This window comes from Zonotrichia albicollis, chromosome 27, assembly GCF_047830755.1.
Source record: "Zonotrichia albicollis isolate bZonAlb1 chromosome 27, bZonAlb1.hap1, whole genome shotgun sequence".
Taxonomy (NCBI): domain Eukaryota; kingdom Metazoa; phylum Chordata; class Aves; order Passeriformes; family Passerellidae; genus Zonotrichia; species Zonotrichia albicollis.
The window spans coordinates 2,832,680-2,847,135 of NC_133845.1; the positions used below are offsets into that span (position 1 = coordinate 2,832,680).

The following is a 14,456-nucleotide window of genomic DNA, read 5'->3' on the forward strand; positions in this document are numbered from 1 at the left end:
GAGGGAGGGGAATGGAGGGGCTGGGAGCAATTGGGGCACAGAGTGGAGAAAGAAATAAGGGAATGGAGGGGTTGGGAGCAATTGGGGGACAGAATGGAGAAAGGATCAGGGAAAAGAGGGCAATGGAGGCGTTGGAAGCAGTTGGGGCACAGAATGGAGAAGAGAGAAGGAAAAAGAGAAATGGAGGGGTTGGGAGCAGTTGGGGCACAGAGTGGAGAAGGAATAAGGGAAGGAGGGAAATGGAGGGGTTGGGAGCAACTGTGGCACAGAATGGAGAAAGAAATAAGGGAATGGAGGGGTTGGGAGCAGTTGGGGCACAGAGTGGAGAAAGGAGAAGGGGAAGGAGGGAAATGGAGGCACAGAATGACTGAGGCACAGTGGAGAAGGGAAAAAGGAAGGAAATGGAGGGGTTGGGAGCAGCTGGGGCACAGAGGGGAAAAGGGAAAGAAATTGAGAGGTTGGGAGCAGTTGAGGCATAGAGTGGAGAAGGGAGAAGGGAAAGAAATTGAGGGGTTGGGAGAAGCTGGGGCACAGAGTGGAGAAGGGAGAAGGGAAAGAAATTGAGGGGTTGGGAGAAGCTGGGGCACAGAGTGGAGAAGGGATCAGGGGAAGGAGGGAAACTGAGGGGTTGGGGCACAGAGTGCAGAAGGGATAAGAGGAAGGAGGGAAATAGAGGGAAATGGAGCAGTCGAGGCACAGAGTGGAGAAAGGAGAAGGGGAAGGAGGGAAATGGAGACACAGAGTGACTGGGGCGCAGAGTGGATAAGGGGTCAAGGGAAAAGAGGGAAATTGAGGGATTGGGAGCAACTGGGGCACAGAATGGAGAAGGGATAAAGGGAAGGGAGGGAAATGGAGGGCTTGGGAGCACTTGGGGCACAGAGGGGAGGAGGAATAAGGGGAGAGGAGGTGGCAAAGGGAAAAATGCAAGGAACAGAAAAGGCCAGGAGGCTCCTGGCTGGGTTCCTGCTCACTGGCCAGTCCATGGGTCAGTCCAGCCAGGCAAACTTCACTGGTGCTGTTCATCCCCTTGCAATGGGCAGCGCAGGCACAGGGAGGGAGCCTGGGGCTGTGCTTTGTGCCCCAAGCCACAATGTCACTGTGCTGGCAGAGGGACAGTGCCATCCCCACCATTCCCACTCCCAGGAGTATTGCCAGTGTTCCCAACAGCTCAGTTCCCTCCCCAGCCATCCCCAGTCCCACAGAGCAGGGCTGGGCACACAGCGAGGGATCTCCACCTCACATCACCAGCACATTCTGCAAAAAAAGTCTTTATTTTAGAGTTGTTTCTGTTGTCTGAGCAGCATCTCATGGATGCTGCTCTAAAAATGAAGCTCCCACCTCCACCCCAGTCCTGAGCACGGGTGTGATTAAGCATTTGCTGGAAGTGAAATTTGCCTTTCAAACCCATTCATCTCGTGGAATGCAGCAGTGGCAGGTGAGAAAGAAATGAGTTTTGTTGCCATTCGCTCTCTCAGGGTATTAATCTGTTTATCCAGGTTATTTTAGCACTTTGTTCAAAAGCCCAGCTCGTAGCAGAACTAACGGGATTTTTGGCAGGGATCATTATGGGGAAGGTGACATCAGGCAAAACCTGGGCAGATGGAAGAGATGTTTAAGGAAATTAGTAATATTTAAATGGGGATTGGAGATGGGAGTGAGCAATTTAGGCCCATAAATCTGGAGGGATTATCAAGCTCCTAATGAACCCTCTGAGGTTCTGCAATCGCTGCCTAATAGAAAAGATAAAATCACAGGGAACTACTGTCAAGGGGAGCAAGGAAGAAATGGCTTAAATGGAGAGAGAACCCATCAGGAGAGGGAACAGAGAGCCTGTGGAGCACTGAGCTGCTTGGAGATGGAAAAATATCTCAGGCAAAAAAAGAAAAAAAGAGGAGAAAATAGGATAAAATGCTGAATTAAACACCTGCCCTGCAGCTCTAGAGGGGAGCTCTGTTTCTGTCTTTTAGCATTAATTTTATTTAATAAGCACATCCCAGCTGACAGCTCTGCTCTCTGCGAGTGTGAGAGGAGGGAATTCTGTGTGTGCTGGGGACAGGAGGGATTTTGGGGCTGATTGTCCCCTCTGTCCCAGCCTGGTGGCACCAGGGAGTGGCACTGGGGCAGGTGGGGAGGAACCCTCAGCCCCCAACGCATTTCCATGGGAGCTGAAGGGAGCAAACCAATATAAAAATATCCACAGGCTCCTTTCCTGGTGCAAATTCATTATCAGCCTCCTTCAGCCAGCCCCAGGGACCTGCTCTTGTCAGCAGCAGCCTGGCAGATTTTCCAGGAGTCCTCATGGAGCTCTCAGGTCTGGTGCATTTGTCTTCCCCACATCCTGCATTTGGGGCACTCCTGGCAAAAAATCCCATTTTCTCCCTGGCACCTCCATGTGGTGATGGTTGCCTGGATCTGGGACTTTGGGGAGGGATTAAATTGCCTGAAATTCCCTGAAGAGGTGCTGGGATGATCTCAGAGCTGTTCATCATCCTCACCATCCCCATCATCCTCATCATCCCTTCCCTTCTCCCTGGCTGGGTCTCCACAGAGCTCACGGCCATGTGAGGGGGCAATGATGTGCAGAATAATAAAAATAAAATATAATAAAATATAATAAAAATAAAATAATAATAATAATAATAATAATAATAATAATAATATGCTGCACAAATAGACCATTGAAAGCAGACTGCTGTGCATTGAAGAAAATCTTCCTTCCAGCACTGGAAATCCCTGAAATCAGCAGCACAGAGTAGGAGGGGATGTTGGATGCCTTCAAAACCCCACGCTACAATTAATTCTTTTAGCTTGTTAATTCTGTGCAGCTATTGGGTTTTGTCTTTTTTTTTCTTCTCTCTCTGTTTGGTTTGTTGCCTTTTTTTTTTTTAATAATATCCAGACCTCAGGCTGGGCTTAAATTTCAAAATATTTGACAATTAGATGGGAATAATTGAAACAATTAAAATTATTACTCCAAGGGGGAAGGTGTAAAGGAGCTTTCCCAGTCAGGCAGGGCAATTCACTGGGTGCAGTTTTGTTCCCTGACAAAATTGTGTGCAGGTGTTGCTGCTGATAAAACAGCTGCCGTGTTCAACTCCCACAGCCCAGATAAATCAGCTCAGGTTTGGGGTTTTTTTGTCTTGTTTCCTGCTTTCCCTTCTTTGTTTGGTGATTTATAAAGAGGTCTTGGTACAGGACGAGGTTTTTGAGCTGAATTGTCAGCGTGGAACTGGAGCTGGAGGGGAAATTGGTGCCCAAATCCCCCAGAGAGTGTCACACATTTCTGCTGTGTCTTGTCAGCAGGGTGACATCCCTCGGAAGGAAGGGATGATGTCAAATCAAGCAGAGGAAACTACAGACAAGGCTTAGGTTTTGTGAAATTGCCTCTCTGTGGTGAAATAATCTTATTTTTCACCGTGAGCTCCAGCACAGGCCGTGCTGTTTGCCCTCCCTGTGCCTTGCCCAGGTGAGGGAGGCAGAATCTCTCAATGCCCTGGGACAGATTTGCCCTCCCAGCCCTCCTGGTTGCCAGCAGCTGATGTGAAGTGTTCTGGAGAGCCCCGATCCTTGCTGGGATTTATGGATCGTATTTCCAGTGCCATGTGCTGGCAGGGCAAACAAATCAGATTTTTGCAAGGCTGCCAAGGCAATTTCTCCTCGTTCTAGTTAGCATGAGGGAAGGAGGGTTGAGACAAAGCAGTGCCTGTGCCTCCCTGCCTTTTGCTGCCTCCGTTTTGTTACTTTCTGACCAGATCCCTGTGCTTGATTCCCAATTTCTGGGTAAATTCTCTCAGATACATCCCAGCTCCCTGGAAACTCTGGAAAAAAAGAAATGGAAAGGAGGGCAAATTTCCTTTCCTTTCCTTTTCCCCTTTCCTTTTCCCCTTCCCTTTTTTCCCTTTCCTTTTCCCCTTTCCTTTTCCCCTTCCCTTTTTTCCCTTTCCTTTTCCCCTTTCCTTTTCCCCTTTCCTTTTCCCCTTTCCTTTTTTCCCCTTTCCTTTTTTCCCCTTTCCTTTTTTCCCCTTTCCTTTTTTCCCCTTTCCTTTTTTCCCCTTTCCTTTTTTCCCCTTTCCTTTTTTCCCCTTTCCTTTTTTCCCCTTTCCTTTTTTCCCCTTCCCTTTTCCCCTTCCCTTTTCCCCTTCCCTTTTCCCCTTCCCTTTTCCCCTTCCCTTTTCCCATTTCCCACCTCTTTTTTTCCAAGATCTGTCATTTTTCAGGCCCCAACATTTAGCACTTGACCTCCTTGTGCATTTGTGTCTCTCCAAATCTCCCTGCAGAGAAGTTGAACTTTGAGCAGTGCATTTTCCTAAAAGTGCTCCTGTTTGAAGAACAGCCTCCAAAATTTACCAGCTGACCTTGCATGAGGAGGTTCATGACCTGTAAGGCACACCAATGCTTTTTTTGGAAGAAAAATCCAGTTACAGATATAAATTTATTCCCCTAAACTGCCCCTGAGGTCACAACTTCTCTCTCCCCACCTGAACGGCCAACCAGCATTGCCTTGAGTAGATCTTGAGTAGATCTTGAGTAGATCTTGAGTAGATCTTGAGTAGATCCTCTCCTACCTGCTTAATAAAAATGTTCTGCTCTGGCTCATCCACTTACCTGCTCAAATTGTTGCTGTGATGATTTTTTCCACTTTTTTTTTTTCCCTCCTAGAGGAATTGATTTTTACATGTGGCCCATTAGAAACGTATTCACTCCGTCGATAGTTTATAAATAAATGAAACCTTTCAGGAAAACCATGGAAAGTACTTAACATAATATTGTCCACTTGAGTAAACAAATAAATGTGTTCTGAGCAGAACTTTGGGATGATTTACAGCTCTGAGGGCAGCAGGATCCAGAGAGGACAAGGCAGGAATTTTCTCCACCTCTGACTGAGGAAGTTTGGTGATTTTGGAGGGAAAATTTGCAAGGTCAATGTGCTTTTGGGTGAAGTATTTTCAGTTCTGCCTTCCATGACCTGGGAGAGGCTCCCTGGAGTTTGCTTGCCCAAAGAATCTGCTCTTTTATTAACCCTAAAATGGTGAATAATGGGATATTTTTAACCCTAAAATGGTGAATAATGGGATATTTTTTTAACCCTAAAATGGCGAATAATGGGATATTTTATTAACCCTGAAATGGTGAATAATGGGATATTTTTTAACCCTAAAATGGTGAATAATGGGATACTTTATTAACCCTAAAATGGTGAATAATGGGATATTTTATTAACCCTAAAATGGTGAATAATGGGATATTTTATTAACCCTAAAATGGTGAATAATGGGATATTTTTTTAACCCTAAAAGGGTGAATAATAAGATATTTTTAACTCTAAAATTGTGAATAATGGGATCTTTTATTAACCCTAAAATGGTGAATAATGGGATATTTTTTTAACCCTAAAAGGGTGAATAATAAGATATTTTTAACTCTAAAATTGAGAATAATGGGATCTTTTATTAACCCTAAAATGGTGAATCTTGGGATATTTTATTAATCTTTAAATGACGAATAATGGGATATTTTTTTAACCCTAAAATGGTGAATAATGACACACACAGGTGATGTCACCAGAGCTGTGCTGAGCTGGCACTGCAGGTTTGGCTCTTGCACAAAAGCTGCCAAGAAATCTCAGGATGGACATTGCACTCTGGCTTTGGAGACCTTTCCTGGGCACCAAACTCTGAACACGGAGGTTTTGCCAGAGCTGGGGTTTAATAGAGAAATGGAAGCCTTGGCCCAGTGTCCTCCTCTCCCATCCCACATGAAAAAAGAGCAGGAACAGCACAGAGTGTCCTGGGCCTGGTGTAAATCAGGTGTAAATCAGCTTTTGGTGCTGGAGGGGAGCGAGGTCAGTGCTGAGTGTCCAACAGGAGTTTCTCCTGTTGGAGGGCATTTTGGAGGCTGTTAATCAGCAGGTCCAAAATTCCAATAAAGTCCTGGCAGCGATTAGGAGAGGAAGATAAAACTCTGTGTGTGCAAGAGGGATGGAGTTGGCATCTTGCTGTTGGTGCAGCCTGAATTGAGCAAACCCTGCTCCTTCCAGAGCCTTGGGTTTAAATTTCAAAATATTTGACAATTAGATGGGAATAATTGAAACAGTTCAAATTATTACTCCAAGGGGGAAGGTGTAAAGGAGGTTTCCCAGTGCCTCAAGTCAGGCAGGGCCATTCACTGGGTGCAGTTTGGTGCAGGCAGGGTCTGGGTGTCCCTGGCAGTGAAAGATCCTCTCTTTAGGCTTGATTCCAGCCTGTGCTCGCTGCCTCCCCACTGCCCAGGCACTCTGGGTTATTAAAAATGAGATAAAGATCGAGGTCCTGCACTCACACAGCACTGCAGAACAGGATCAGCAGCAAAATCAATGCTGGAAGGAGCTCGGGAGCTGCTGCAGTGCTCAGCAGCACAGTGGCTGCTGCAGGGGGAAAAATACCGGGAGCCACTCTAAGGAGGGACATCCCAGTGTGGCAGGGCAGGGGAGGCGGCTCCATGCTTTAAAATACGTTATTTATTTTAATTTTTTTTTTTTTGCCAGGCTGCTGCTGTGACAGGGACAATTTCCTGCTGGGCTGGCCCTTCACATGCTGTCTCAGGGTGACACGGACGGGAGGAACAATTCCCTCCCAAATTCAGTGACACAGAGCAGGAGGGACAATTCCCTCCCAAATTCAGTGACAGGGGCAGGGTAGGACGGACAATTCCCTCCCAAATTCAGTGACAGGGGCAGGGTAGGACGGACAATTCCCTCCCAAATTCAGTGACAGGGGCAGGGCAGGAGGGACAATTCCCTCCCAAATTCAGTGACACAGGCAGGAGATGAGGGACAATTCCCTCCAAAATTCCGTGTCCCTGCTGGGCTGTCCCAGGGTGACACAGGCAGGTCAGGAGGGACAATTCCCTCCCAAATTCACTGACACAGAGCAGGAGGGACAATTCTCTCCCAAATTCAGTGACACAGAGCAGGACAGGAGGGACAATTCCCTCCCAGATTCCGTGTCCCTGCTGGGCTGTCCCAGGGTGACACAGGCAGGACAGGAGGGACAATTCCCTCCCAAATTCAGTGACACAGAGCAGGAAGGACAATTCTCTCCCAAACTCAGTGACATGGACAGGGAAAGGAGGGACAATTTCCTCCCAAATTCAGTGACAGGGGCAGGACAGGAGGGACAATTCCCTCCCAAATTCAGTGACAGGGGCAGGGCAGGAGGGACAATTCCCTCCCAAATTCCGTGTCCCTGCTGGGCTGTCCCAGGGTGACACAGGCAGAAGAGGAGGGACAATTCCCTCCCAAATTCAGTGACTGGCGCAGGGTAGAACGGACAATTCCCTCCCAAATTCAGTGACAGGGGCAGGTCAGGAGGGACAATTCCCTCCCAAATTCAGTGACACAGCAGGAGGGACAATTCTCTCCCAAATTCAGTGACAGGAGCAATGCAGGAGGGACAATTCCCTCCCAAATTCAGTGACACAGGCAGGAGATGAGGGACAATTCCCTCCCAAATTCAGTGACACAGAGCAGGACAGGAGGGACAATTCCCTCCCAAATTCCGTGTCCCTGCTGGGCTGTCCCAGGGTGATGCAGGCAGGACAGGAGGGACAGTTCCCTCCCAAATTCAGTGACAGGAGCAGGACAGGAGGGACAATTCTCTCCCAAATTCAGTGACAGGAGCAGGACAGGAGGGACAATTCCCTCCCAAATTCACAGAGCCACCTGAGTTGGGAGAAGATTTGTGGGTGCAGAATCCTGGTTGGGATCAGCTGATCCTCCATCCAGACTTGCAGAGAGCATCACTGGTTCCTGCTGGCTTTGTGTCCCTAAAAAACGGGGAGGGTGTCCTGCAGATCTGCTCATAACTGGAAAATCCATCTCCATAACTAGAAAATCCCATCTCGTGGCTTTGGGATCACAGAGCTCACCTCTGTGGCTTTCATTAACCAGCTCCTCCCAGTGCCCTCAGTTCTGGGGTCATTCCAGGGGATTTCTGTGCTGCTGGAAAGTGAAGAGTGCAGGTGGAGAGAGCTGCAGAAAGCCAGGCAGTGACTTCATCCTCTAATAACTCCTCCAGCACCGTCTCCCAGGGAACCCCGTGGAATTCAATTAGCTAATTGTGTGCCTAGCACTCGGGAAAATACAGAATGCCACGGAAACTGCTAAGTGTTGTTATTTAACAGCACACATTTCGTGGTTGCAGCCCTGTAGTAGCAGTCAGAAAATCTACACTGTAATTGCCTGCTGGTGCCTGCTGCTGAATTTGCTGTGATCGGAGCAAGGCCTGGGGAATTTTTTCTTTCTGTAAAAAAGTTCATTAATTTTGGCTGCAGATCCTCCGGGTCTAATTTTTTTTTTTTTACCGAGTTCTCTTGAAACAGAATATTGACATGTGGTGGGTGTTTTCAAAAACAGAGGCGAAAGAGGGGGAGGAATTGATGCAGGGCAGGATCTGTGTCCCTGAAATTCACCTTGGCACGATTCCTGGTGGTCTCTGTGCCTCATGTTGGACTGAGATTGAGGGCCAAGTTTTGGCCAATTCCTGCAATTCCTCCAATGTAGAGAGAAGGATAAAAAAACCCTGAATGGGAGGAAATGAGGGAGCTGCTGTTTGCACCCATCATTTTGATGGCAATTTCTGAAAGCCTGTGGTTATAAAGCTGTGTTTGCACAGGTGGAGGAGGCCTGGAGTCCTCTCTTAAACAGGATGGCAGAGTTATTTTCCTAATGGCTCTTTGCTCTTATTGCATTGGCATCTTCTATCCTGCAGAAGCTCCAGCCAGCACTGGGGATGAGGGAGAATAGCTCCAGCAGGAGAAAAAGGCAGCTGGGAATGTGTTTTATGTAGGAATATCCTTCAGTACATCTCAGGGAGAAATCCTTGGCTCTCCACCTGAAAATCCCCCTGAGATCAGGAGTTTCCTACCTGAAAATACCCCTGAGATCAGGGGTTTCCCACCTGAAAATCTCCCTGAATTCAGGAGTTTCCTACCTGAAAATCCCCCTGAGATCAGGGGTTTCCCACCTGAAAATATCCCTGAATTCAGGAGTTTCCTACCTGAAAATCCCCCTGAGATCAGGGGTTTCCCACCTGAAAATCCCCCTGAAATCAGGGGTTTCCCTCATGTTGGACTGAGATTGAGGGTCAAGTTTTGGGCAATTCCTGCAATTCCTCCAATGTAGGGAGAGGGATAAAAATTTATTAATTGTCCCCTTATTGCATTGGCAATCTTCTATCCTGCAGAAGCTCCAGCCAGCACTGGGGATGAGGGAGAGCAACTCCAGGAGGCAAAAATGTCAGCTGGGAAAGCATTTTGTGTAGGAATATCTTTCAGTGCATCTCAGAGAGAAATCCTTGGGTTTCCCACCTGAAAATCTCCCTGAATTCAGGAGTTTCGTACCTGAAAATCCCCGAGATCAGAGGTTTCCCACCTGAAAATCTCCTTGAATTCAGAGGTTTCCCACCTGAAAATCTCCTTGAATTCAGGGGTTTCCCACCTGAAAATCCCCCTGAATTCAGGGGTTTCCCTCATGTTGGACTGAGATTGAGGGTCAAGTTTTGGGCAATTCCTGCAATTCCTCCAATGTAGGGAGAGGGATAAAAATTTATTAATTGTCCCCTTATTGCATTGGCAATCTTCTATCCTGCAGAAGCTCCAGCCAGCACTGGGGATGAGGGAGAGCAACTCCAGGAGGCAAAAATGTCAGCTGGGAAAGCATTTTGTGTAGGAATATCTTTCACTGCATCTCAGAGGGAAATCCTTGGGTTTCCCACCTGAAAATCTCCCTGAATTCAGGAGTTTCCTACCTGAAAATATCCCTGAGATCAGGGGTTTCCCACCTGAAAATATCCCTGAATTCAGGAGTTTCCTACCTGAAAATCCCCCTGAGATCAGGGGTTTCCCACCTGAAAATATCCCTGAATTCAGGAGTTTCCTACCTGAAAATCCCCCTGAGATCAGGGGTTTCCCACCTGAAAATATCCCTGAATTCAGGAGTTTCCTACCTGAAAATCCCCCTGAGATCAGGGGTTTCCCTCATGTTGGACTGAGACTGAGGGTCAAGTTTTGGGCAATTCCTGCAATTCCTCCAATGTAGGGAGAGAGATAAAAATTTATTAATTGTCCCCTTATTGCATTGGCAATCTTCTATCCTGCAGAAGCTCCAGCCAGCACTGGGGATGAGGGAGAGCAACTCCAGGAGGCGAAAATGTCAGCTGGGAAAGCATTTTGTGTAGGAATATCTTTCACTGCATCTCAGAGAGAAATCCTTGGGTTTCCCACCTGAAAATCCCCCTGAGATCAGGGGTTTCCCACCTGAAAATATCCCTGAATTCAGGAGTTTCCTACCTGAAAATATCCCTGAATTCAGGAGTTTCCCACCTGAAAATCCCCCTGAATTCAGGAGTTTCCTACCTGAAAATATCCCTGAATTCAGGAGTTTCCCACCTGAAAATCCCCCTGAATTCAGGAGTTTCCTACCTGAAAATCCCCCTGAGATCAGGGGTTTCCCACCTGAAAATCCCCCTGAATTCAGGGGTTTCCTACCTGAAAATATCCCTGAATTCAGGAGTTTCCCACCTGAAAATCCCCCTGAATTCAGGAGTTTCCTACCTGAAAATCCCCCTGAGATCAGGGATTTCCCACCTGAAAATCCCCCTGAGATCAGGGGTTTCCCACCTGAAAATCCCCCTGAATTCAGGGGTTTCCCACCCTTTCTCCTGCCTGTGTTTGCCTCTTGCAGCATGGGAGGAAGGCAGGACGGGTGGGAAATCAGCTGAGAGGTGCGGGTCTAGAATAGCAAACCAGGTTTTGTTTGCAAAACGTGGGTTTGGAAATGTCAAGCACGGTGAATGAGTGTAAAAAGGAGGAGGAAGAAAAAAAAAAAACCTGAACAAATAGGGCCAGAAGCTGAGCTGGCAGCTCTGGGAGTGTGGGGATGCTCTCACCCCTCTGCCCTCTGCAGCAAAGCCTGACCTTACCAAATCTCTTTTATCCCACTGCAAATGAAGTGTGTCCCCCTCGGGTGGTTTATCTCCATCTCATTGCATAGGCAGCTCACGGCTCGTTTGCTGCCTGCTCCTCTGCTGGAAAGGCATTTAATGGCCAAAAAAGGGAGCTGGAGCACAGGGAGGGGACAGGGAGCAGGGCCCAGGCCGTGCCACCCCTGTGTGCCACAGAGGTGATGCTCTATGGGTGTGACAGCCGCAGGAATGGGGTTTTCTACAGCTGGAAAAAGATGGATTTGGAGAGGGTTGGATGGACCTCTCACCCCTGCCTCAGTTTCCCCACATGAACTCAGACCATTCCCTCGCCCATGAATTGCTTATTTAAAGATCAGAGCATAACAAACGCTCAGCTTCAAAAGCTTGGAAGCGTTTCCAGGGGGACAAAAGGCCCAATAAATAATTAAACAAACACACTCATTTCAGCTGCCCTGGCACGAGATGAAACCTCGGATTTTGTGACAAAACATCTCATTTTCCTCCTGGGTACCCCCAAGCCAAGAGGGCAGTGGGGCAGCTGTTTGCCTGGTGCCCTGCACAGTTTGCCTGGAGGCTCTGGCTGTGGGGAGAGAGGATTTTACAGAAGATTTTGCAGGGTTGAGGATCCATCAGCCATCTGCCCTGCTCGCTGGGGCTGACAGCATGCCCTGTGTGAATGGATCACCTGTCAGCAAGGCAGGGCGAGAATATCATTCAAACGAATCAATAGTTCACAGGCAATTTCACATTACCCAACACCAACGTGTCCAAAACGTGCTCCATCCTGCCTTTGGTGGCATTCCCGTGGGACTTGGCTGGGCTGGAACAGTTTGTAAAGTCCCACGTTTGGGAGATTTACAGGAATTGCTCCTGCGTGCCCAGCCAAGATAAAAAATGGCTCAAGTTGCTGGAATTTCATCCCTCAGGGAGCCCAGGGACAGCTGGATCGGTGATGGGCATCCAGCAGCTGCTGCAAGTGTCACTCCCACCTTCTCACTCTACTCCAGCAATTAGCAGAAGAGAAATTAGTGAGGGAAGTGCCATTATTCCCTGCTAACAGGACAAGGAGGGCTGGGCTTTTCCCCAGGCTTTGTTGTGTAGCTGCTTCTGTGGATGTGGGGAGCAAAACCGAGCCCTAATTTTTTTTTTAATGTAGTTAAATGTATTTTTAAATATATTTTTAAATATATTTTTTATATATTTTTAAATATAATTCTAAAATGTAGTTATAAAAAATTTATACTAATTTTTTTAATGTAGTTGTTTTTATACTTCTTAGCACTTGAAGAAATACAAGAGGAGGCTCCCAACTCCAAAATTCCCAGTCAAGGCACCCTCCAACCCTCCCCAGGGCATTAGGGTGGGTTGGCAGCAGAAGGAACCAATGCAGAACTGGGGGTTTTTAGGGTTAGGCAGAATTTGGTTTCCTCTTCTTGTGGGAAAGAACTGATTTAATTTACCAGTTGGAACTTGGTGTCACCAAATTGGATGTGATAGCTTCACTCAGCATGTGAGTGATGTCCTCTTTGGAGGGTTTGGGGGTTTTTTTAGTGGAATTTGGCCAATAGAGCACTGGAAGGTTTTGGGGGTTTTTTTGGTGGAATTTGGCCAATAAAGCACTGGAAGGTTTTGGGGTTTTTTTTGGTGGAATTTGGCCAATAAAGCACTGGAAGGTTTTGGGGTTTTTTTAAGTGGAATTTGGCCAATAAAGCACTGGACTTGGGTGATATCTTCATTAAAAGTTCCCCTATGGGTTTGGGCTCCTTTGAACCCAAAATTGTCATTTCTGGAACAAAACAAGCCTAAATCTGGCATGAGGACACTCTGAAATCCCAGCCTTTTGAAATAGTTGGAGTTTGTGGCTCCTCAGAGCTGAGGTGCCCATGAAGCAGGAGCAGATTTCTGAGTCTGTTTGGGTGTAAATGAGACAAGGAAATTTTATTAAGGTTTTTTATTATCATTAAAACCTGAGGTGAGCAGCACCTTGAATTAAATCCCGGTTAAAATGCAGCCTCTCCCTTCCAACATCTGCGTGGGTTTCACATCCAGGATCTCACAGCTCCCATTCCCTTCAAGGACACTGAGTGGATTTGAGGTTTCAGTGCCTTTTTCCCCCTCTAACCCCATTTTCTGTTCTGTAGGAGTTTTCCCTCCAGCGCCTGGACACGCTGCTGGACGACCGAGTCAACATCCTGGGGTTCTCCATTTTCAACCAGTCCCACGCCTTCTTCCAAGAGTTTGTGCAGAGCCTCAACCAGTCCTGGCAGGAGAATTGTGACCACGCTCCTTTCACTGGGCCTGCCGTAAGTAAACTCCATTTCCATCCCTCAGAACCTGGGAATTCTGATAATAATGGAAAAACCTTGTGGGAAGAGTTTCGGGATGGTCCTGAGCCACTCAGGGGTAGAAACTCTGGTCTCAGATAATTTTTTTTAGAAGTTGTTTGAATTATTAAATAATTTAATTATTTAATCCTATTTAATCTTGTGCTAAAGAGCTCAGGGATATCCCCAGGCTGCTGTTGTACCTCGGATTAGATTTTATGAGGTCCAGGAATGGGAAGGAAGAGCCAGAGCAGAACATTTTTATTAAGGAGGTAGGAGAGGAGTTGAGCTGTCAATCTGTGATTTACAGAGGATGTGGAAAACAGAAAAATGGCCCTAAAAGTCAGAGCTGCCCAAAGAACCTTGGGGTGCAGAACTCTGTGCTGGACTGGGAGCCCAGCTTTGAATTCCAGCCTGATTTTGATTTGGATTGCATTTCTGTGTGGGTGCAGGGGATGATGCAGCTCTGATTTGGTTTTTCCCTGGTGAAGTTTATCCCTGAGTGTTTAAACTCCAGGAAAGTGGCTCCTGGAGGGGGACAGTGGCTGCAGATGGCCCAGGAGGGGCTGGGCCAGGCAGATGCTGAGGGGCTCAGCCAGCTGGTCCTGAGCCACTCAGGGGTAGAAACTCTGGTCTCAAATAATTTTTTTAAAGTTTTTTAAATAATTTAATTATTTAATCCTATTTAATCTTGTGCTAAAGAGCTCAGGGATATCCCCAGGCTGCTGTTGTACCTCGGATTAGATTTTATGAGGAGATGCTGGCCCAGGAATGGGAAGGAAGAGCCAGAGCAGAACATTTTTATTAAGGAGGTAGGAGAGGAGTTGAGCCGTCAATCTGTGATTTACAGAGGGTGTGGAAAACAGAAAAAATGACCCTAAAAGTCAGAGCTGCCCAAAGGACCTTGGGGTGCAGAGCTCTGTGCTGGACTGGGAGCCCAGCTTTAAATTCCAGCCTGATTTTTATTTGGATTGCATTTCTGTGTGGGCGCAGGGGATGATGCAGCTCTGATTTGGTTTTTCCCTGGTGAAGTTTATCCCTGAGTGTTTAAACTCCAGGAAAGTGGCTCCTGGAGGGGGGACAGTGGCTGCAGATGGCCCAGGAGGGGCTGGGCCAGGCAGATGCTGAGGGGCTCAGCCAGCTGGTCCTGAGCCACTCAGGGGTAGAAACT

At 47.4% G+C, this 14,456-nt stretch overlaps 1 protein-coding gene across 5 annotated transcripts in view; it reads left to right on the forward strand.

The window, feature by feature from the left end:
• The window catches only part of GRIK4 (glutamate ionotropic receptor kainate type subunit 4), a 216,641-nt gene that overhangs the window by 156,320 nt on the left and 45,865 nt on the right, over nucleotides 1-14,456 (forward strand). For all 5 annotated transcript variants that reach the window (XR_012577073.1, XM_074527833.1, XM_074527835.1 and 2 more), the window contains one exon: nucleotides 13,103-13,264. Coding sequence is in view for 4 of the 5 variants with exons in the window: in XM_074527833.1 (XP_074383934.1) it covers nucleotides 13,103-13,264 (162 nt within the window). In the remaining variant the exon portion in view is untranslated. The remainder of the gene's footprint in view (nucleotides 1-13,102; nucleotides 13,265-14,456) is intronic.